This window comes from Rhea pennata, chromosome 8 (genome assembly GCF_028389875.1).
Source record: "Rhea pennata isolate bPtePen1 chromosome 8, bPtePen1.pri, whole genome shotgun sequence".
Lineage (NCBI taxonomy): Eukaryota > Metazoa > Chordata > Aves > Rheiformes > Rheidae > Rhea > Rhea pennata.
The window spans coordinates 30,626,783-30,651,304 of NC_084670.1; the positions used below are offsets into that span (position 1 = coordinate 30,626,783).

The following is a 24,522-nucleotide window of genomic DNA, read 5'->3' on the forward strand; positions in this document are numbered from 1 at the left end:
AAATCTCAACAAAAGAGCAAAAAGACTCAACTGAATACATTCTTGGTGAGAAAATTCTCTGGTAACAATCCCCCCTCCCCCCTTTTTTTTCCCCTCTCCTAAATGTTTCATCTTTTCCTGACCATGTGGTGGTGGTGGATAATCAACACTTGCCACCATTCTTCTTAACTACATGAAACATGAGCCATAAAGAATAAGGTTACAAAAAAATCTACATGAGTATATATGTAAACATTCAAGTTATTTTAAGTAACTACTCTGATGTGTATCCATGAGAGTTGGCAGCAGTACCTTACTTACGTTTTGTTTGATGACATATAAGCCAACCAGGGAAGGAGAGGAGCAAAAAGCTTAACAGAGAAAATGCAGGAGAACTTTCAGCAGCCCTCAGATGTTCATGTCTGAGAAGAAAGCAGCAATGGCAAAAGGCTATCCTGCAGGTCAGATGAGGCTACAAGGATCTTAAAAGTCTGAGGAAAAAGGTGGAACACTGCTGATTCAGCACACCGTATCTCCTGTTTATTTGATCATTCACTGGTAGACACAGAAAACCCACACAAGTTCACTAAACAGTAGTATGTCTAGCCTTGGGTGAATGGTTAAGATTAAATATAGTTTTGGTCTCACATTTCACTACAAGCGCCTGTCTCATTCTCCATCTGGTTGTCCAATACAAAAACAGCATACAAGAGGAAGTACAGCAGAACGGGTATAGATCAGACCATCAGCACTTCGTGAAGAGGATTCAGAGGAGGCAGAGAATATGAGCAAGACACTGCCCACTGCTATTTTCATTAACATTTAGTGGTTATGTGGAAAAATCAGTTCGTAAAGCAAACAGTATTCCTCAAGACTTTGTTCCTTATAAAAATACAAGGGACACCAGCTGAAAGCAAACAGCACACAGAAGATGAAGCTTTGCTTACAGTACTGAAAGAAATGAATATGATTAATATTTATTTCTAAGAAATATTCTTAGACATTTAAACCCAAAGCGGAACTTTTTGTTACTGATTAGGGATGTAGCATGCGAGACCAGTGCTTCAAACAGTTTAAATCACAATAAAGCAGCACAGCCACTAAAAGAAGCTGTCTTGTCCTTTCTTTATTCCCCTGTCTGTCTTGCCTTACTCCAGCAGAAAGCCAATGGGATTCTGTGGTACAGTGGACTGGGAATTTGGCATGGGACGAAAGTAGCTTTTTTGTTCTTTTTGTTTTAGGGGGTTTAGCTGTGTTCTGCATTGAACTACAGTCTCCAGGCAAGCAGAAGGAGAAGGAATGGAAACATCAGAGAACAGTAAGATCATTCCCTTCCTTTCGTACCAGCTGCGTTGTGCACACAGCTTTCAGTCCCTGCTCAAGGGCCAATGCTTGAAGCTGCTCTTGCCTTTACCTGGTGAAGACAGCATGAGACTGGGGAAAACACCAATCGCCCACCTTCACCCTCTCCTTACTCGTGGAGCTGTCCCTGGAGCGCAAGGGCACAACAGGAAGCTCTTGCCCCTGCTCTAGCATGTCCCAGTGCACAGTGCAAATAGACAGTTTGTCTCAGAAGGGAAACAAAGACAAATTAGAAGTGTTAGGGATTCTTTTTTCGGTATACAAAAATATTTTCATTTTGCATTTTTGAATAATTGAAAATTAACATCTGAATTCTAAAAATCCTCTCTGAACTCCTGTCTGCACAGCTATGGTTTTGCCTTACTGGCAATAACAGACATACACAGGTGGACAGACACGATCAGACCCAGTCAAGCAAACTATTTTTCTGAGCAAGCCTGCTGAAAGTTATGGAATTTCTATTTAAAGATGCCAGGAACACTTTCCATGTCTCCTGAAATACCAGAGAATACAATTTTTGATGGTATGTTTGAGTTTGGAATAGGAATACCTTTTCCCACTCACTGCTCTGGGATGTAACCTTTTACCAAACTGCTTTATCCCATCTAAATGAAAGCTTAAAACATCCATAATAGATTGTTCTAAGATTTTTTTTAATATTAATTTGATAAAAGACTAACAATTTTTTGCTTGATATATTTTGAGAAATCTTTATCTCTGCAATTTACTGACCATTCTCAAGACTGAGGAAAAATTCCAGTGTGACAAACACATACACGGCACATTTGCAGAAACCCCACATCTCCAGAAACTACAGCCTACTCTGCAGAATCAACAGGGTTCCTTCCTCACCTTCTTTCAAGGCTCAGTTATACAATAAGCCCTCAAATGACAATAATTGTCAGGGTGACAGTATTTCAGAGGCAAAGGTTTTGAAAAGAAACTAATATCCAAAACCAAGTACAACTTCAATGCTCCACAAACTACGACTTAACACTTTTCTGTCATTACTTCTCTTTTTGTAATCTCTGCATCGCCTTTCCAAAATGATTTCTGCTAGAAAGTTAGGGATCTTTGTTCTCATGACTTCAGTCATGCTTCACTATACAGTCTACGCATTCAAGCTCACCAGAGTGCCTTCGCAGGTCATTTTGGTTGGTATTTAATCTGACCAGCTGCTAGTACTATTTGACTTTGAAATATTGTACTGGCCCAGGTTGCACTGCACTCCGTGAGTAAGGGTGTATGTAATCAAAATGGACACAATTAGGTACAGCTGATGTGAGGAAAAAAGTGAAAGCAACAAACACCAAGAACACCCGGTGAGCTTGTGAACCTCAGCCATTCCGAACGAGTAAAATTTAGGCAACATTCAGTACTTTGTCTTGAGGCACACACTGCAAATACATCAAAACATCTCACATTGCACTCAAGCTTTTGGAAAATAACATCAACCAAAAAAACCCTTCAAAAGTAAAATTTGATCTGTCAGAGCTAGAAAAACAAAAATGTTTTTAGGAATACCAAGGTAATTTAAAAAAAGAGCAAAATATCACATACATTTGCAGACAGAAAAGCAGTAAAGAATTTCACAGCACATGTCACTACCTCTAATTGTAACAGGGAAGTTAAAATACAGTCATACCTTCATCATACATCAGAAAATACATTTGAAAAATAAATAGAAACACTTTTCATGAGCTCTAAGATAAATTCACTGACATCAGCCAGCTACTAAATTTGCATTCAAAATATATTGAAAATTTTTCTATAAATGAAGCATTACTGAATCTAGTTCTCTCCAAGACGATGGTATTTACAAATGATGGATGCTTACAATGCACTTCTGCTTTGAGAAGATATGGCAGCTTGCAAAAGCATTCCTGCTTCATCGCAAATGCTGTAAAAGCAATGACTGGCTGTAAAAAATGGATTAGTAGCTTTACTAAAAGTAAAGTGCATTGAATGTCTTACTTGGCTGCACCACATGTTACAAGATACTTTGAAGAAATCTATTAAAATGAATGTTGTGATAGGTAGTGTAACTTGATTCATTGCTCAGGAAGAAATCAGAGTACAAAGGCACAGAGAACGTGCCTTTAACCCGTTTGTTAAAGGGATGAATACAAGGGTTTGCTAATCTATTCTGAAGTTCTGTATTTCCTTTGACTTAAGAGATCTTTGCATTTGTGATAGAAAAGAAGCAACATATGCCAGTTCCAAAAACAGAAAGAAAAATATTCCTGCTTTTATTTTTTTCCCTGGCCATCATAACAAACATTCATTCATTTACCTCCAGTTACATGAGACTGCATATCAGATTATTTCAATTCTTGCAGTCCACAATCAATCCATTCAGCAGAAAAAGCTTAAATTCTTCCATGAGTCCTGTCTTTGAAAGACTGGCACCCTCTATTTTTTGTCTCACGAGGAACACTTCATTTGGATGGAGAGCCTTCTTTGAACTCACACACAGCCTTCTCAGCCAACTATAAGAACAAGATCTGCAAATTCTGAGTGTAAGATACAGCCCTCAACTGTTCAACAATGCCACACACATACGAGCAGAGCAGCAATTTAATTATAGCTGTGTCAGCTGCAGTGATCCTTATTTTCTTTTGAAGCAGAATGAAGTCAATGAAAATTTAAGGGAAATTGTTCCAAAAGTCACCTTATCAAATTTCATGTCCCTGCTCTCAAGTTGCATTCAGGAAGGAACAGTGAAAATCTCTAAATAACAAAATGTGAGAGGTCACCAAAAAAAAAAAAAAAAAAAAGTTGAATGGTGTTAACCAGAATGCTGTCTCCGACTTGATGTTCCAAAGACTGCATACTCAGATTCTGCAGAGAATCTTTCTTGCATTAACTAAATACCACAATAAACTCTTCTTTTAGAAGGTTACTATTCCATCCCATTAAATGTTTTACATGCCTAAACTCTAAATCCAGACTTTTCTGTTTCTGTATGACACTTCCAGCTGATATATTTTGCTGTTAACAAATGTAACACATCATGTTAATATAACTGGATTAGCATGTTAATATAACTGGATTAGAGAAAAAATTAACCTTTTTTAAATTTGTTCACTTTTTACTCTTGAGCTCACTCTTGTGCAAAATCACTGACCTCAGTGAGCATTCTTACGAAGTTAAAATACAGCCCAAACTTCTGTTAGTATTCAGGAAGTTGCAGTTGACCAAGTGTAATTGATCGGTTAACTTATTTTCTCTATTCTCTCTACCATATATTGACAAAGATCCCAGATTTATGCATACAAGCACTTTTGTTCTCAATTGAATAGTCCATTAAAGTCTATTAGATAGATATCATTAGAACAATGATACATACACATCTTCTAAGCACTTGTATCCAACAATAAATTTTACACTCAGACACTCTGATCCAGCACGTGCTTAAAATGTTAACCATACATACCGGGAAGGTCTACTCAGCGCACCACTTCCAAAACTCTTCTGTTACAGTTATACTGCCATACCTGTTCTCTTATTAACACAGTCTAAATAAATTTGCTGACTGACAAAAAAAAAATCATACTCCTAATGTGAATTTACAAGTATAGTCAATCTGCTAAATTTGTTCAACAATGATGAGAGGAATACATTCCTCCCACCAACCAATGCTTGTCTGACTGTATAATAAGCCAGTTCAACTCACTAACCCAGAAGAACATTATTTACTTTCTATTTTGTTGTTGCTGGGTTAGTTTTCTATCCATTTATCAAATTGAATCAGGTTGCTGCAGGGTCAATGCCAGAACTTTAGTCAAACCAGGGGGAAAAACAGCAGCAGCAAACCATTATGTTTCCTCACCTTATGTTCTGCAGCTGCCATAGATACAGTAATATAAAACAGATCTAGTGCTATGCAAACTAACACTCCTGATTTCAACTGATATTATTCGCATCTTTAAAGTTAAGCACGTGCTTAAGACTACAGCCTCATCTGATCACACTAAAGTCGATGAGACTGGTTACATTAACAGTTTTACATCGGTGTGTTTGACATGACATAACTTTCTTAGCAGAAACCAGCAGTTACGTTGGATATAGACGGATACAAAAAGATGCAAAAGATCATTATACCCAAGTCAACAGAAACCTTTAGAGTGGAACAAGCTACAATAGCAAAGTTAGGCTCTAATCCATTTAATTTATTTACTTCACAAGGGACGCTTTTACTATAGTGCCACAAATAGCCAATACAGCTATTTTTATACATGAAGGACACTATCTACCTTGGGACTGTTGTATTTCTAAAGTTTTCCCAAGGTAGATGTAGCTATAGTGGCAAAATTGAGCTAGGCACCAACTTAGTAAAATGACCCTATGTGAGCTAGGTGATTTATAGTGGTAAAATCATGGTTCTTCTGGTACAGCCACACTTGGCCTATCATATCTACCAGAATATCCAAAGCAGACAGTAACGCAATTTCTCCAGTAACCTGGCCCCTTGTACAAATACATGTCGTCACTACATAAATTGCTTCATTCTGTTTAGTGGATGCAGCATACCTTTGCTTTAGGTAGCGTCACTCTAAGAAACCGAAGCTTTCAACAGTTTACAGTGTTACTGTGGCCCCACCCTCAGCTGGATTTAATTACCTAAAGCATTACCTAATGAAACTGTTGTAGCAACTAGAAGTACAGCAAGCAGCCAGCAGCTCTCATGGCCTTGCCTGAGCACTTTGAGAGTTGACAGAACACTTTGCTGAGTTCACATGCAACGCGACAAGCAAGTATCAGGGCCTACAAGCTAAACGTCCGCTCAGATTTGTCCCACATATAGTGTGTCTTTGGTCACAGTAGACTTTTCAGCCCATTTTTGAATATGTGCATCCCGTAGCGCAGTGAAGTAATTGAAGAGGGCTAAAATACAGGACTGACCAGTCAAGTTACAGATTTTCAACCACAGACATTGGAGAGTTCAATTACACGAGAAAGTTGTTCGACTCATAAACCTCTACCCGCAAATACGCACTTTGCCGGTATACGCCCAGCTGCCGAGGCATACAGCTTACTTCCAAAGACAGAAGGACATACATTATTTCAGAAAAACTACATAAAGGCCAGGCATTAGCTCAAAAAATACTGTATCCACAGAACAAAACCGCAGTTGCACAAGTATAAAAATCTTAACGCAAAGTCCGAGCTAAGCCCTGGGGCAGCGAGCCCAGCGCGCACGTACCAGCAGAGCGGACATTTAAACTTCCCTTTCCGCGTTTAAACGCCGTCCGGAGCCGGAGCCGGCGGCGCAGGAAGCGGAGACGGACAGCGAGCCGCGGCGCTGAAGAAACACCCCGCTTCGGCGCTCTCCCCGCGCACGGCGGACGCGGCACTAGAGCCCCCTTCCCCGCGCCTCTCCCCCGGCCCGCTCGCCCCTCGCGGAGACCGGGGCCAGCCCGAGCGGAGAGACGTGGCGGGCGGCCAGGGGCAAAGCGCGGAGGCCGCGGCGGCGCCGCGCAGCGCGGAGGCCGCGGCAGGTGACAGCCGGCGGCCCCGCCCGGCCGCGACCCGCCGAGCCCGGCTCCGCTCCGCGCCGCCGCCCCACCGCGCCCCGGCCCCGAGCGCGACGGCAGCCGCGGCCGGGCCCGGCGCGGCCTGCGGCGGCGGCGGCTCGGGCCGCTCCCGGCGCCTCCTCACCTGGCGGCGGCGGCGGCGCCCGCCGCATCCCGCGGAGTCCGAGGGGAGGGCGGCGGGGCGCGGCGGCGGCGCCCCGAGCTCAGCTGCGCGGCCGCGGGCTCGCGGTGCCCCCGGCGGCGCTACCCCGCCGCCATTACCGGCCAAAGACTGACACGGAGCGGCGGCGGCGGCGGCGAGAGCGGCGGCGCGGGGCACGGCGGGAGCGGCCGGCGAGGTCTCGCGAGACCGGGCGCGCCGGAGACCTTCCCAAGATGGCGGCGGCTCCCCCCGCCCCCACAGAAACGGTTTTCCCCAACGTTTTCCGGCGCGGGCGGCTGTTGCTTGCGTGCAAACACGGCAAAAACAAGCGCCCCTCGGAGCCAGGAGCCTCGGCGCGGCTGCCGCTGCCGGCTAAAGCCGCGCTGCGCGGCGGGCCGAGGCTCCCTTTCCAGCCGACGCCCGGACGCTCTTCTTTAGCCATTTGTATTCACAGGTAAGTCATTGAAAACGTGTGTGTGTATATATATATATATAAAAATCTCCTTTTTATTTTTTTCAAAATGAAAATAACTCTGATTACCATCTCCCGGTTTCCAAAATTAACTTTAAATAAACAAAACATTTGCAGAACTTCACAGAGGTGACCAAGTACCACAGGTTTCATTTCGCCCTCAATAGTTCGCACAAACCCCGGAGAGCTTGTTGCTATACTGTCTTCTGTTCAACATATTTCGCTTCAGAGAGGCATTAAAACCACCCACGTTTCACAAATAGGTATCAGATGTTATCCAACTACAACAAGATTGTTTCCGCTGAAGAAGGAAAATCATTAGAATAGGGGAAAAAAAAGGAATTCTTCTTCAAGGTGTTTGGGAAGAATGTCTCCTGTACGACTCCCTCAGGGCTCATCTGCAGCTTTACCAGACTCCTCTTTTCACCTATTAGCATGAGTGTTTGACTGCAGCTGCCAAATTCGTGGGCAAACATAGGGGCAGAGTTATCTACCCCAGCCCCTAAAGGATCCATTAAAATTACTGGAGCAGGCTTTCCTCTTAAAAAAAGAAAAAGAAAAATGAAAAGGTTATTTTTTACATTGCCCCTCTTCTTGCAAACAGTGGACATTTTCCAAGATTAAGCAGCTCAGAACTTAATCGTGTCACAATTATAGGATACTCATTTAACCTTAATTTGGCTCCTTTACATACACAAACTAATTACAGAGCATATTTTCCAGAGTAAGCATACCTCATTCAGAACAAAAGGTAAGTTCGAGATGTCAGCAGTTAAACCTTTGAAAACCAATTTTGTTTTGTTAGACAAGGGAAAAAAATACGAACACTGATAAAAATGCACGACTCCCATGGGAAAAAGCGGAAAGTAGTACCTTATTCCCTCCAGACTCCTGAAAGGGTAAACCTGCTCCTCCCAAATGTGGAGATTGTTAGTAATAATAATAATAATGACAGTTTCAGTCAGTGAAAGCATTATTACTACAGCATACAAGAGCTCTGATTGCAGACGAGGACAATTTAAATTATTGCATTCCCATCATCACCTAGTGTTTGCTTAAATTTACTGCTTAATATTGCTGGTTTGGCAGTCTGTTTAAATTATTCAGCACTTTTGTAATGCTTTGCCTCTTTAAGTATGCTTTTAAACATAGGTTCTCTTTTCTGTTTGGAAGCAGTTAATCTAGTTTCATGCTCCTCCTTTTCGTCTTCAGGGAAACAAGGCATCGTATTAGGATTTTTTCAAAGTTACCATTTTCAGTCAGTAAAATAAAATCAAAAGGCAATCTTTGCCTATTTTAATTTTGCTTCTACATGAATGGCTTCTAGTTGTTTTCTGTATCTGTCCATGGAACTTAATCATAAAACTTTGGATGACTTTTTTTAAAGATGCCCTTCCAGTGGGCATAAAGATCTCAAAGGTGGACTTCACAAAAAAAAAAAAAAAAAAAAAAAAAAAAAAAAAAAAGGAAAAAAACTGAATTCTTACAGGAAGTATGGTTCTTGTGTGAAATTTGCTACTCCTAGAAGTAAAGAAACTGTTTACCTGCAAACAACTGCGCCTGAGAGAAAAGCAAAAATCAAGTTCCAATCCAGGCTGATGAACTGGCCATTAAACTGCAAAGCAACCAAGATACTGCAGCGAGCACTGAATGTAGTGTGTGGAGGCAGACTGCAGGCTAAGCCTGGAGAACCACAATCTCATTTTACACTAACTTGGCTATTGCAGCTTTAAGAGAGACGTTTGGAAAGTTTTCCACTCCACACTACTCTTGCACACCCCTTCTAAAATTAGAGAAGGGCAGCTGGCTATTGCAGCAGAAAGAAGAGCAGGCTGCTTCTCCCTCCCCCTTCCTTGACTGACATGCCTCCTGAGAGCCATCGAGGAATTTGGGGAAGGGTGCTTCCACCTGTCGAGCATGGCATGAGGTTGTCCAGGCATTCAATTATAAACCCAACTGTCAGGAGCTGACAATAAAACAGGACACCCGACAGCTGTGAGGACTACAACCCTCCCCCCTTCTCCTTCTCTACACTCCTACACTTTTGCAGTTTGTATTACAGTGGAAATAACATAAGAAAAATTGTTTTCTGCATGTGATTTGGGATTGTAAAACAGAAAGGCTCATTATAGAGCGCTTACTCCAGATTTCCAAATTTGTTCTCAGAGGTTTCCAGCTGCACTACAGGACCATAATACAGAATCTGGCAAGCTGTTCATTTATCATTATATACTGCCAAAATCATATTTTTTTTTCTAAATACATTATGCAGGCAGTTGCACTGCAGATGGTGCATATAGCTACATTCTGTAAACCACATACTGACCATTTACAGCAGGTGCTTGTGTACCTACCTTGCCATGGAGTTCAGCTTGCCTTTTGAACCCAGTTTGACCTGAATCTCTTACCAGTTCAGAACAGAAAAATTTATCAAAAAAAGCATCCCAAATCCAAAACAGTGGGTTTTTTTTTAATTTGTGGAGAAAAGAGCGAATGCTTTTGTTGGAGTAAAGAAAGGGGAAAAAATTAGTCTTTCAAACTAATCTTTTAAGCACATTCCAAACTCCTCTTTGCTCAGTGCATCAGGACTCGGAGCACAGTGAAAAACAAGGTAACAACAGATGGGGCTGTGCATTACTCTAGGTCCCTTTTGCCTCATTCACTGCTGAAGGCAAAACAGGTATTGTCATCCTCCAGCCACACAAAGGCGACAGAAGCAGCTACAGAAGAGGGCTCATGCTACACCTTCTGCTTTGGATCGCTACCTGCGGGGCAGCAACTCTCCCTGGCTCTCAGGTGTCTGCTCACAGCAGAGGCAGCATTTTAGGTGCCCCAAAAACAGGGCAAACTCCCTAATTCTCATTCCTAATGTCTCACCCTGGAACAAGCAGGTTAAGATCCTGAGTGGATCAGTGGAGAAAGCAGTGAGGGAAATCAATTTGTCACCCTTCAATACACCCTGCTGAAATTATTATTTTTTAAAATATTTCCATTAATGCATGCATTCCACTGTTTAAAACAACAGACTGATCTGTGCCTCCATTTCCTGTCATCAGGATGGCACTACATTTTCCAGTCATCCTTGCAGCACATTTCAGACCCAGAAAGCCTTATCTTCAGACTGTCAGCATGTATGTGCCTATATTTGAGATTCTAGTAACTTCTTCCTATGCATGCCCTACTTCACACCTGTTTTGTTTCCCAGTGATTTGTCTGTACTTTATCAAAATTTTTCTCCTAGACTGTTCTCTTTAACAAAATTCTGTTTTAAGTAGCTCAAAGGTCTTGAAACCCTCTACAGTAACATTCCTGCTCACAGGAACCATATTGCCAGTAGGCACTCACAAAGAACTCATTTGCAGAGTGCTAGAAAATAAGTGTTCTGCATTGTTTCAATTATAAATTGGAGTTCAACTGGTTTTGCTCCCCAAAGAATGTTTCTATCCAAAGATTATACACTCTAAGCCCCCAGAATATTGAGAAACATTCCCTTTTCAGTCTCAAGGTCAGACCTGGTGCCTTTCCTATAAACACATCTTTCTATTGCAGACTATTTTACTTGTTGAGCAGTTGACAATTAGGGATAGTTCAACTGCAGAAATGAGTTTTCTCTGGAAGAAGCCAAAGTTTTGGAGAGTTTGGAAAACAGCAAATGGCTGTTGGCTACAAGCAATGAAGTAGTAATGAGGACAGCAGTCAGCTGCCTGTGAGCAACACAGACAAAGGTAACTCTTTAGCTCTGGCTGAGGAGGAGGTACTTAATGAGATCTGCATTAAGTACCTGCAGATACCTAATGACAGCCTTTTCAGAACAAAGCCACAGGAGGCTATAAAGAGGACCTGCTTCTTCAGCAGCACCTACAGCCTTCTAATCCTGAGTCTTCCCACTTCTCCAAAAGGGGCAATGACTGCTGTGTAGCATCTTGCTTTTATTTTTCCCAGGCTTAGTCTGTATTTGGAAATACACTTCACTTTTCCTAAAGTTAATATAAAACACAACTCTCATCTGGCACAACACTAAATAGACCATTAAGTCTTTTATTTCTAGGTACCTTCCTGTTTTGCCTTTAAATAGCAGAACATAGCTCCTTAATACTCAGTAATCTCATAGGTGGGGCAGTTTAAGAAACAAAATAACCTGGATTACATATGTTTTATTAGTATATAAGCGTGGAATCTCTTGCCTTCATGTCTCTCCTTAGTCTTCTCAGTGGCTGCTGATTCCACCAAGTATATCCATTTTTCCCCAAGTTAAGTTTTCAGTAAGATCTGTCCCCCTAGCTGGTTCATAGTGTACTAATCTGGCACAGTAGCAGTACAGGACCATGCATCTAAGAGTAGGACAAAAATAGAGTAATCTTATTTGTCAGCTGCTGACACTTATACCATACTAATGGTGAACCATATCTTACTGTTAGTTCCATTTGAAATCAGAACTGAGGAACAGTACAAGAACATTAAGTAAGAGGAAATTCAGAGCTACTGCAATTTCCCTTGTTGTGTCCAGTTAGAGAAAAGCCTTGGTGGCATCAAATACACGCATCCACATCCCAATATCTACCCGCTATTCAAGTTCCTAAGAAATTTTGCTAAGGCTTGTATTTTACATGTCTATATGTGATCAAAGTTAAAAGAAACAGTCTTAAACATGTAAACAAAAACAGTCCAACCACTTTAAAATTGAATTGACAAATCTTAAGTTATAAAACAAGTAAATTTTTATTGATTACTAAAATATTTTACATAATATACAAACAAGTATACACTCAGAAATGTCACATTAAAAAAAAAAACATTTGTCCAGTGAAATGTCTAAAATGTAAATGCCATCTTTTTCTTCCTGAGTGATTCTTAAACATCTAGAACAGTAGCACTTCCACATCTCTTTACTGTTTCTGTTTCTTCACATTAAAATAAAAAGCACGGTCCATTTCTGGCTCTCAGTGCTCAGAACAAACCCACCTGTGGTTTAAGTGACTACAGCTGCAAGTCTCTGAAACTGTGTTCCTTTGTACATTTACGGTGATTTTGGTCCACTCCACATCCAACCCCAAACCTTTACTGGCACAATGAAGCCAGAGGCTCCAGCACCTCTGACAGGTGTTCCTGCTTAAGAAGGATGTTTACAGCAGGGTAGCTCAGGGGGAGCTTCTGAATAAAGGATGTGTCCAAGAGTCACAAATCCCTCAGCTGTTACGAGAAAATATTCCCCTAATTTGAGACCAGTCTTCACGCATTCCTTCATGCGCATTAAAATTGAACATACACGGACCAATGCTCAAGAGCATACACTAACAATAATGATAATAGAAGTGCTGCAATTCTCTTATATATACACACAATATTTACAATAGAAACAAGTACATACTTTTTAGTTTGATGTGAAGGATTCTTGGCATGAAGCACTATAAAATATATTTTAGACACAGGCGTTGAAAATCTGCTCTTCTCTAAAATTTATGGTAAGCAGCAGGTTATACGCAGACACATGAAAAGTTATTTTCTAGGATACTCAGTACCACAAATAAATAAATCCTCTTGATGCAAAAATAGTTATCTTATTAAAATGAGAAATAACCTATGTCTTTCTAAATTTTTATTTGGAAAGGAGATGCAGTTAAGTCTTCAGTGCGCGCACACACACTAGGCTGACATTTATCATTTCTCCCCGAGTTTTAAGACTTGAAAAACTTGACAAAGCAGAAAATTCTTGGCAGCAGGGGTGCTGAGGGATTATTTAACTGATGTCTAATACTAACATTGTACCTCAGCTTTTTCCTTGCTCTCCAGAGCTGTTTGGGGCAGACTCATTTAAGGAAGAAATCCTTGCTGAAAGGTTCTCTAAAAATCACAGGTCTCTTGAGCAATTTTGCCATTTCTAGAAGTCCTCAGAGACAGCTAACATCTATGCTGTAGTCAACTGGACCAAGAAGCAGCTTGCACTTGAACTCATACTGCTTTATTATCATTTTCAGTTCATTGAATGTCCCAGACAAAAAGAAAAGCGATTTGTCAGATGGAGTCGAGCTTTTTCATCCCAATATCTGTCTCACTCAGTACTAGCATTTCCGACCACTAGAAGAGATCCTCAGGGCAAAGTCAATAGTACACCAAGACTGCTTTACAAGCAGTTGAATGTTTTGCAGTAGGGGACACCTGTTTCCAGCTCCAGGGTGCTCGACCTGAGTAAGTTACCAAATACAACTTAACATGAATTACATTCCTTTCTCACATTTTGCAGTTTTAGAGAAGTCCCAGTTACTTAGCAGAAACAACCTTGCCAATTGGTTGGATTTCCTTGCACAGAAAGCACCGTGTGCTGCCCGAGCTCAGCAGCTGTAGGAAGTTCTGCCCCGTTCAGCCATTACAACACACATTTTCTGTCTTCCTCCTTTTCTGATCATTCTCTAACAATTTATGTGCATCCCTCCACAGAGAGGCTCTTTTCAGGCCAAACGGGCAAGACAAGATGAGATATACGGCTCCATAGTCCGCTCAGCTTATCTGTGTCCATGTTCTTAAAAGAACTAGGAACATCTGAACCAGTGAACTTGGTCCAGAGGAAATCCCGTACTTTCTCCTCAACTTCCTGCAAGGTCAGGCTCTTTCTCAGAGACTGCTCATCCAGGAGAACTGTCAGCAGAAGAGCCACGTCCTTAAACGCTGCGTTTTCATGGTCACAGTACTTGTAAAAGATTAAGGTGGAGCCTGCAGGCAGTAATTCAAATCGATGCACCACTGCTATCTTCTTGCCTCCTCTGAACCCAGAGCTGAGCTCATTATCTACCTCCAGCTTAACAATATCGCTATCCAATACAGCTTTGTCTGCCCCATTAATTTTGATTGCACTAGCATTCTGGGAGAAGGCAAAAGCATCTGCAATCGCATTACTTAAACAATTCAGCGCCTTCTCAGCCTCTTGGCCAGCTGCGAACAGCAAAATGGCTGGCTCCAAATGCAGATGGGATGCATTGAGGTGTTTCTCAAGGAGCACGTGTGTTCTCTTCCATAGGTTGGGATCCTGACTTTGGTAAGTATTTTTGAGTTTCCTCATCCGGGCCCGAAATGCTTGCAGAATTTGAGTATCTCTACTTGACATTGCATCTAGAAACCTTGGCATTCCACTCCACAGGACCCAAAGCAATGGGATACTAATTAACAGAATAAACAGTAACAGAGTCCAGCCCTTGTGAAATCCACTCTGCAATCCACCAGCACCTACAGAAAGGAGGACAGAACAGGGAGAAGAAAATGTTTTAAAATGATTCAGAAGTCAACAAGCAAGAGGAAAATAAGAGGAACCAGTAGAAGTCAGTGAACTAATTTTGTGCTATCAGTACAGACACTGACTACAGAATATATTCTATTTTTTAAAAAAAAGCTTTCATCGTCTTTAACATAGTGAAGTAATAGCATTAATACACATTTTTGAAATATTTCTGAAAATGACAGAGTAACTGCAGAGCCTTCTGGAAAAAAGGAGTTCTTCAAGTTTAATCGCTACCACACCCTTTATTTAATCAAAAACAAATTAACAACTAAAAATAATTCTGAAAAAAGGTCAGGTTTGTTCCTACATTTAGGTTGGGGAGAAACAGACCAATACAAAACCTTGCATCACTAGAATGCTTTCTGTGGTGCTATTTCTCCTCCCTATCCCAATAAAGATAATAAAAGTAGTTTCTGCAGCAATATTTGCATTTTAAACACTGGAGCTCAACACTATCAAAGTACAGATGATTTGATTTGATTTTGTTTTGAACAGTTAAATTAACACGTTTGACCTACTATGAAGCCTAAGTCCTGATTCTATTCCCAACAAAACTGGTGACAAAATACCAGTAAGTTCCCTGAAAACAGGAAAAAAAAAAAAAAAAAAAAAAAAACAAAAAAAAACTTAAACCTTTTTTACATCCTAACCTACAGGAGAACAGCAAAACAACAGCTGTTAAATAAGAACAACATTAGGCCTGCCTCTATTCTAATCTTGCAGCAAATTTGTAAGCACTACAGACGGAAGACCTTAAACCCTGGTGGAAACATTACTTCTAAGACTCCTCTTTCCTTAATGCTGAAAACATATGCTAGCGGAGCAAGTCACCTGTTCAGGCAAGGACCTTCAGTTTAACACCAACTACCAGGAGATTTAATACTCGGACAGGCATGAAAATGGTTAAACAACATAAATATGAAACAGAAGTGAAAGCAGAAGTCTTACTTTTGGCCAAAGGCTGCGGCTGCTTCCCTGTACTGGGCCGATCTAGAGATTTAATTCTGTCTGTTAAGAGATTGAGAGCGCAACATGAGACTAACACATAAGACAATAATTCTAACCAACATTCCAGCAGAGAATTTGACAGGACACTGAAATCACAAAATTGAATTACTTTAGTTGGAAAGCTAGTACAAGTTATGTTCTTACATATTAAATTCTACAAAACCTTCAAGAAGGTTAAAACCTTTGATTGATTTGAACCCAGTCCTGCTAAATAGGAGCAAAGGCAAGGCCATGACCTCATCCTGGGTATTATTTTTTCAGGAATGGGGCATCCTATTCCCTTCTGCATCAAGAGCTTTCTCTGCTGAAGAAAAGCTAATCCTGAACTAGAAAAACAACATGTCCACCACTATTAATAGCCTGAGAAGAAATCCCATTTACCTGGCAGACCAGCTCTAGGATTCTCATCTATACTGTTCGACAAATGCCAGTTCTTAAGTCATCTTGACAATTTTGCATAAAAAGCATAAATCAACAACTGATCATAGATTGCCTCCAAAGATTTTTAACTCTTAAAGAGTTATACAGATAAAAACTGAGGCATTTCAATTATAAAATGACAAACTGTCAAAGGCTGAGCAGCTTACATGTTTTTCTACGCGGGGTACCGCATCCTGATTAAGGTCTTTCATTTTGTTCAAGAAGTTTGAAGACAGAAAAATAGAAGCTCAGTTGATACATATTTTAGGAAAATAACATCATGAAAGACTTAAGTAGCAAAAGCAGAGTGTTATTTTAAAGACAGAATCTTCTATTTCCTCTCCAGCTAGTGTGAGATGTCTGTTTTATTGGCAGTCAGTCTATTGGGATGAATCATGCTTTTAAAGCAAAATACAAGCTTTCAACTGAAAATATATTCTTGGTCTATTTATTTAAATGGGGTCAGACAGCAAGATACTAGAGACATTATCCATAAAAGAGTTGTGAACAGTTTTCCTTATCCCAAGAGACCCGCATGAATTCATACGGTACAATTATTGGTCAGCCTGTTTTCTACATTAAGTCAGTTAATTAAAAAACTAGATTTTTTTCTTCTTGAAAACTATAGCAACTAGTTCAACAGTGAAGACTCTTTATTAATATATAGACCAATGAAGATGTCAGTGACATCAAGAATAAATTGATCACACACACACACACCCTGCAGCAGTTATTTCAAGAACACCAAAATAAATGCTACAACCTTGTTTCGGTATGAATGTAATCACCCAGGTGCTAAAAGCAGCTCTGCTTTAAGCCAGAGTTTTAACTGCCTTAACAGAACTACTCCATTGCCCACTTTTTCTCCTTGACAGAGCATGGATATTGAACTTAACTGGCTAATCTGAAGCAGGTGTTCTAATAGTTAACAGGTTACTGTCTGTAATATTTTGCAATGCAACCCTGTTTAGGGACATTAGTTTTTATATTTACGAAACAGCAGTAACTCATACCTTGAAGTAAACAATATTTCAATAAAGGGTCTAATAACAGATTCTACTCTACCTATGGATCTTGGCTTATTTACAACACAACTTCCTTAAAGATCAAACAAATTATTGTCTTGCCTAACTCCAGTGGAGTACTTCTGTAGGCACTCTAAAACTTTCAGATTCAAGTGCCTCTACAAATTCTTCACTCAACCTCATAATTGATCACTCCTAGAGCACATATTTTTTCTTGCCTGTGGCAGAGGCAGTATCAGACTAGCAAAAACTAGTTTTCACTAATATGCAGCTACCACAAGATAAGCATCTCTTAAAGAGGGCACCATAGTTTAAAAAACCCAAACAAAATATACATGCAAGCCCTCTAAATTGAATTTTGATTTACTGAACTTGTTTCTACCCTAAACAGACTCTGATAAGAAAAAAAAACATTCAGATAAACAAAGTGCTAACCTTTTAAGAACAAAAACGGAAGACTCAACTTAAAATTCAGAGCATTTTTTTTCCTATTTCAAGAACTCTGCTGAGAAAAAAAACTCCCCACAAAACACAAAAGCTGAACCACGGGTCACTGGATGAGCAGACTAGAGCATGCCAGTGGAGAAAAGCACTGCTCTACTCCAAGAGTATCAGACAATTAGTTCAATCATAGCAGGCCACTGTCACCCAGGCTAGAGAGCAATGTGGCGTGTGTGTATGCATGAGATCTGATTTAACAATCATTGCTACCAAAAGGTGACAGTCATGCTCCCTTCCTCACCTTGCCCACACAATACTACTGCTGCGTGCTCTGGCGCTTACTGATTGTCCAATGAGTCAATTCAACTACCTAACCCAGCTGGGGAAAAAAAAAGTGCATTATTTTCTGTTGGGTCAGCAAGGTGAATAACCTCATAGAAGAATCTGGCTCTGAGACATACTGGTGTTGCTATTTCATCTATTTAGGTCTGCCTCCTGGGTCTCTCTCTCTCTACCTTCTCAAGCAAAGTGTTACAAGAAAATTAAGCACAAATAAGGAAAAGGGCCCTTTTCACTTAGCTCTTTTTTCTTGGTTCACTTTTAATTTACATAAAAATTAAGTATTTACTCTTCCACCTACTTTGTGATGTAGGTGAGTGGTGCTCTTTCTTTTTCTCAATGAAGTCAGCCTTGCTTTCTGAAACCAAAGCAAAAAAGGGAGGACTTGGTTATCACATCAGAGTTTAGAATAAGAAAGACAAGCTATGAACATTTTTAGCTCTTTCTGTGAATTCTTCAAATGATTATCAGAGAGGCAGTCACATCTGTATGAATTACCAAATCAAACCTGCTCCATATGACAACCTCTTAAGACTCCTGTGCAGAGGGAGGAAGCTATAATATCTAATAGAAAGGGCTTAGTTTGGCCCTTCACCCTGTTTTTCCCAGCAGGCCACAAACATTAGTGTTTATTCCCATTTTTTTTCAGTGCAATAATAAAAAAAACCACAAAGGATGAGAAATTAGCAGCATCAATTGAATTCTCATAAGTAGTACCAGATTTGTTGCTTTCTAAACTGAAAGCTGAGTTGATAGATATAACTTTCGTAATGAACAGTCTAATTCAGACTTTCTTTCTTTTAGAGCAAGATACACAAGCCAAAAAACAAGCACAACCAGCACCAACTGAGGATAAAACAGAGTGGTGGAAAAGGTATTGACAAAACTACTGTTGTTACCGTTCAACAGTGTATCAGTGTCTAGCTGATCCCCTGCTGGTTTCTTGGGTTCATTGCTGTCATAAGCCTTTTCCTTTTTCGATTGCTCTGGAAGGAAGGAAGTTGAAGGACTACCTGATAGAGGAAAAAAAGGATTTGTATAGTCAGTACCATTTGTGTTCATGACACTGAAGGACCAGGACAAACCAATGGTTTCCAAGTTGTGATCTCCCAAGGGTCATTTTCTTGAAAAGTCCCCAAAAGAAAAGCTTACAGCAAATTCAAGTCCACTACAAATAAAGCTGCTTATGCACCACTCAGAAATTTTGAGTCCTCAGCTTAAAAATGCTTGGAAGGAAAAATAAATAAAAGCCAAATACCAGATGCTAAGAGCTAAGAAATGTCATATTAAAGGGATTCAGTGTAAACTAGTAAATACACAAACATGACAGTTAAAAGAATTTTTCCCCAAGTTTTGGGCACACCATTTACAAAGAATAATCATTCTGTGTTCTCAATACTGCCAGGCAGAATGGAAACGAAAGAGAAGTACCTTAAGAACGTAAATTCTCTTCTTAAGCAGTCCAAGCCATTCTTTAGTTGGGCCTCCCCCTCTCTCACCATAAAGGAAATCTAGGGTACCTGCACTCCTAGCTTAATCCCCTCACTCAGCTGGGAAGAATCTTACCCAACATTTTTAGTTGGCTTGCCAAATTTTGCAGCTATTTAGACACTAAAACCTATCTTAGTTAATGTTACTATCTAGAAAGAATAAAGTCCAGTAAGGCAACAGGAGTTGCAGAGCAAAGGTCGACGCTGGAAAGCCAGTCAGATGTGGAGCACCAAGAGAAGACGTTTGAAAGGATAAAGTGCAACCACATGGTTGCCCAGATCCATAGAAGGGGAAAAAATATTAAATTCAGGTACGCAATGAAAGCTGTAGTACAACTGCAGAACAGAGATCACGACACGGTGATCAAGCTGAGGGCATAAATGGAAGGAATTGCAAACAGAAGAATACATTTGGTATCGCTTTTCTCTCTGTGATACCCACACTGGGCCCTTTTTTTATTCTTTGAACAGTACAGGGTTCTCCAGTGGTCTTTAATATGTTTCTATAGCTCTTATACCACACACATGAAAGCAACACACATCTTGCCACCTAGTGTTTATTATTGTACCTCAAGAAAAGAAAACTACCTGGTTAGAACGTGTTCTGGCACCTTTGGCATGCCAGTGTATATGAAGCACATGAAGGAAAAAAGAAACATAAATTTTAAACTAAAAGTCACAGATACAATAGTAAAGTATCTGCAGATTCTTAAATGGGATATTGTGTTTTCAAAGCTATCCTAAACAATTGTGTAAAATAATGATTTTAATTTCTCATCAAGAAAAAAAACTTACCCATTTACTCAACTTTTCAAGACTGCCAAACAACATAGCCATATTTCAGTATGTATGGAGGCTTTGCAAGAAAAATCTCACTAGTACTGTTAGCTAGTAATCATAGTCAAGAAGGTCTATGGAAGAGGGCTACTCGCACACACTGACACAAAGAGGGGGAGAGAAATTAAAACAGTGTAACCAGTACACTGCATCTCCCCAAGTATCCTGAGAAAGTTGTTGCAAGCAGAAAAGAAGATATGAACACACAAAACTTTGTTTCACACATGAAGACAGCCTGTGAATCAGCAGTTTCTGCTTCATCTAACAGTGGTTATCTCCAACAGACAGGAAGACTATTAGTGTAGCAGGCTGCATGCATCGCACCCCTTCCAGAGAAAAGTAAACTCCCTGTTCATAAACTTTAACTTTCAAAAACAAACAAACATTGCTTTTCTTCCCTTACAAGACCCTTAGCCTCCTACCAAAAGGATCATTCCTGCCTCCTAACAAAGTAGGGAGAATTTACTATTCCCATCTTAAATCTGCCAGTCAGCCACTTTCTGCACAATCAGGCAGCACCTGCCAACAGAGAATGATCTACCCCCATTTCATATGCCAGTTTGATCAAAGGGATTAGAAAACCATGAGTTTATAAAGGGCTTATAAATCAACACATAAAGTTGCTATTTTAACATTGTGCAGCTCACTCTTGAAGTCTAGTAAATCTCTAGCGTTATGGGTTCAGTCTTTTTCAATACCAAGATGAGACTGCATGCAACACACACACTGCAATATTCCATAGCCACTATAGACTGCAGGAATTCAAGTGCCACAAACATCTAGCTCATGCTTTTAACTTGTAGAGTCACACATTCTACTTGCATATTTTAGGACAATTTCAACAGATATACATCATCTAGATCAGCTAGCAAAAGATCTTTTGCTAGCTAATCTAGAAGATGCCTTATTTGTGACAGGGTTTATAGGGCTTTTTAAGCTTTTTAGCTTTAGAAGTAAGTAACTCAATTCATATTTAAAACCTCAAAGCAGGAGAAGCTGGAGTCAGAAACTAGTTTTTCAAGTTGCAGTTTTGTTTCTATTCTGCTCTCAGGAAAGAACAACTACAATGAAACTGAAAGTCCTTACAAAAAGCTATGCAGTCCCACTGCTCTTCCCTAAACTCTCCAGAAAATAAATAAATATTGTTATACCTACAAACAAGAGGACTGTGAGGGGGACGCTTCTTCAGTTCTGTATAAAACACTTAACATTCTACCTTTACACCTGTTGCCAATATAATCAAATACCACTGATGTTAAAATCCTGGCATCTCTCTCCCCCCACCCCCGCTCATTTTTCAGCGTGCAAGCCTAAGAAAAAATCCACTCATACCTTGTAAGACAGCGCAGACACGTTTATCCTAATAAGCACGCTAGTGCTGTAACAGCCATCTTTTGGGAGTAATGGTTTCCCACAGCATTTTTCACCAGTAAAGCTAACAGTACTTTTTTATGCACTAACTAGTTGTGCATAAAACAGTTTCCATTCTTAAATGAGTAACTATTGATATTTCTTACTTTTCCCCCAAAATATACACACTCGGTCCCTTCCTCCCTCAAGGAAAGATTCTTCCATGTCTCCTGGAAGTTTTAAAACTGAAGCATAATGCTGGCAGTCCTTATCCAAGTTAGCATTTCAGTGGCAAAGACTAATGACAATACTGTGTACTTAATGCCACGCACTGTAGCTGTAACAAGAGTTCCGTCACAGCCCCAGCACAAGAGTACAAATGAAAACAGAGGAGTCTCAGGCTAGCCCAGTTCACCCATCTGGAAATTACCAAACACGCTTGACTCAGAGAGACCAGAGGACAAAAAAAGAAGGAAACGAATGATTTGCTTGCACTTTTCTGATGGAATGACAATTTTCTAAAGCTATAGCCACATGGCTAGGTGTTATGCAGTTACCATTGCTAAAGTTTTAAAAAGGATACCATTTGCATCAGGAAAAAAAATAAGAATGTGCCACACAGGTAACACAGCTGCTTGTCCAGCTCAGTGTCCGATAGCAAATAACAACATATGTTTGGTATTTCAGGGAAGGACTGACATGCACTTCCTCAAAAGCTGGGTTGCACACTGGACGGTGAATCATAGAATGGTGAGGTTGAAGCATTACTATAATCTGTTTGGTTTTGCAAATCAAGATATTTTCTTTAAATTCAGGCTCTTAAAGCAAAGTAGCTTTAATAAAATCAACCACCCCCAATTTAATCCCCTGACTAAACACTGTTCCAAGTCATACAGTGGCTGAAATAGTCATCTACAGGCTCCAGAGTGCACTTGGAAGACCGAGAAGCACTTCCAGCCTCCTCCGTACAGAATCAAAGCAGAAGTAGGATCTCCTCATCTGTACGCCACAACAGTGGTAAGATCAGCAAAGGAGCTAAAACCCAGTGAACTGTCCTTCCTCGGGCCTTCTGCATTTCAGTATCTTTGCAATGCTTCTCTGCGTTAGAAGTCCAAACTTACCTGCCCATCTATATCCTCTAATAGGGGGCCGAGTCAAGGAATCTGGACTTCCAAAGGGATGCTCGTTTGCTAAAACGAGAAAAATATTAAATACAGCTAACGTGTTCGCCGGGGGCGGCCCGCCCGACGCCACCCGAGGGACCGTCTCCCCCGGCCGTTAACAGCGCCATTTGCCGCTCCCTTGGCAGGAGGCTGCACGGCCCCGAGGGCCGAGGAGCCCCGAGGGGGAGGCCGCGCCCGCCCGCGTCGCCCCGCGCCGCCCGCCCGCGCCCTCAACCGCGAGATCCACCGCGGGGCGCTGCGCGCGCCCGCCCGCGCCGCTCACCCTCCGCGGCGCCGCCAGGGCCGGGATCGGGAGCGGCCTCCTCCGCCTGCGCCGCTCCTCCCGCGCCCGACAGCCGGGGGCTCTTCCGCCTGCGCTTCAGCTCGGTGGCGGCCGGCGAAGCCTGCTCGTCGCTGCCTCCCACCATCCTCATCCTCCCCGCCGCCGCCGCGCCGAAGCTGCCGCCGTCCCGCGGAGGGGGCGTCGCCGCGCACCTCACTTCCGGCCAGCGCCGCCGCTTCCGGCGGGCCGCGCGCGCGGAGCGCCGCGACGTCACGTGGCCGCCGCCGGGGCGGGCGCGGCGGAGGCTCCCGGTCGCGGGTCGCTGCGCTGCGCGGCGGCTTTGCCGTAGCTGGTCGCGGGTCGGGAGTTGCAGCCCGCTCCTGGCACCGCCCGCCCGGCAGCTGCGGAGCCACCAGGGCGCTCCGCAGATGGGCCGCGGGGAGCGGGCACCCTGCCCGGAGCTGCAGGCCTCCGCCGCAGCCTGCGGGAGGGTGGCCGTGATGGAAGAGCTCGCGGGGTCCGCCCCGGAGGGGGTGGACTGTGTCCCCCCGGCCGCTGTCGGCGGCGGGGCTCTGCGATTCACCGGGGAAGCTGCTGCTTTCCTCGTTGCTGGAGAGCAGGTGCAGTCTCGCCGCTGCTACAGGAGGGACGAGAGCAGGAGATCAGTACTGACCGTGAAGAAGCCCGTCTGTTCCCTATCCAGCCCAAATCAACATCCATCTTGGAAGTATTCTGGGCCTTCCCATGTCATGTGACCAGATTTGTTTCTGTCATAAAACCGGGATAATCCTGTGCCCATGCACACATCTTATCATAAAATGCTGCTTTTCTGATATGACCAGCGTGAGTGTTGATACACACACGCACACTTACATCTCTGTAGCACGGTGCACAGACATGCACGTCTGTCTCATAGCTGAGCAATTACAGTAGGTTGAGGGACAGACACAAAAGCAGGCACAGGATGGGGGACAGGTCATGGAAGCTTTAGGGAAAGGAAGCAGGCCGTCTGGCAGACCCGATGGCACAGTTAACCTCCTTTTGCCTTTAACACCTGCCGTAAACCCTTTGGGGTGCTGGAGAAGCGTGAGAATGACCACAGAGCAGCACCAGGCTCGTGTGTGCCGCCTAAATGGCATGTCTTCTTGGCAGGTACATCCCTGCCCTATCTGCTGGTAGACCTGCTGTCCAAGAATGAGCCCAATTCTTTTTCTGAACCTGCTGACACTCCGCCTCCACAGCCTTCTGTAGCAACAAAGTCCATAAGTTTTCTGTACACGGCATTAAAAAGTTTTTTTTTTTTTTTTTTCCTGCCCACTTGAACCCAGCCTCCTACCTGTTTTATCAAGTACCCCACCTTCCCTTATTGAGGGATCTGGGAAACAACAACTCCACGTCAATCAA

General features: G+C 42.0%; 2 protein-coding genes across 5 annotated transcripts in view; both read right to left on the reverse strand.

Annotated features, from left to right (window-relative positions):
* Nucleotides 1–7,072, reverse strand: part of CEP350 (centrosomal protein 350) — a 75,968-nt gene extending 68,896 nt beyond the window's left edge. For all 4 annotated transcript variants that reach the window (XM_062582009.1, XM_062582010.1, XM_062582006.1 and 1 more), the window contains exon 1: nucleotides 7,003–7,072. The gene's annotated coding sequence lies outside the window, so the exon portion shown is untranslated. The remainder of the gene's footprint in view (nucleotides 1–7,002) is intronic.
* A 5,115-nt stretch (nucleotides 7,073–12,187) lies between these two features.
* On the reverse strand, nucleotides 12,188–23,301 carry LOC134143609 (torsin-1A-interacting protein 1-like). Its single transcript, XM_062581783.1, has 6 exons — nucleotides 23,119–23,301; nucleotides 22,794–22,862; nucleotides 18,895–19,008; nucleotides 18,297–18,353; nucleotides 15,711–15,770; nucleotides 12,188–14,710 (listed from the first exon to the last, which is right to left on the reverse strand). The coding sequence occupies exons 1-6, from the start codon at nucleotides 23,267–23,269 to the stop codon at nucleotides 13,908–13,910; spliced, it is 1,254 nt and encodes a 417-aa protein (XP_062437767.1). The 5' UTR covers nucleotides 23,270–23,301; the 3' UTR covers nucleotides 12,188–13,907.
* Between the last annotated feature and the right edge of the window lie 1,221 nt (nucleotides 23,302–24,522).

What these genes read in the sequence shown, in the direction of transcription:
- LOC134143609 (XM_062581783.1), bottom strand. Translation starts at nt 23,269, where the DNA reads ATGAGGATGGTGGGAGGCAGCGACGAGCAGGCTTCGCCGGCCGCCACC. An exon ending in CCCTGGCGGCGCCGCGGAGG is followed by an intron (nt 22,863 to 23,118) that starts GTGAGCGGCGCG and finishes TTCTCGTTTTAG; the next exon opens with CAAACGAGCATCCCTTTGGA. An exon ending in TAGAGGATATAGATGGGCAG is followed by an intron (nt 19,009 to 22,793) that starts GTAAGTTTGGAC and finishes TTCCTCTATCAG; the next exon opens with GTAGTCCTTCAACTTCCTTC.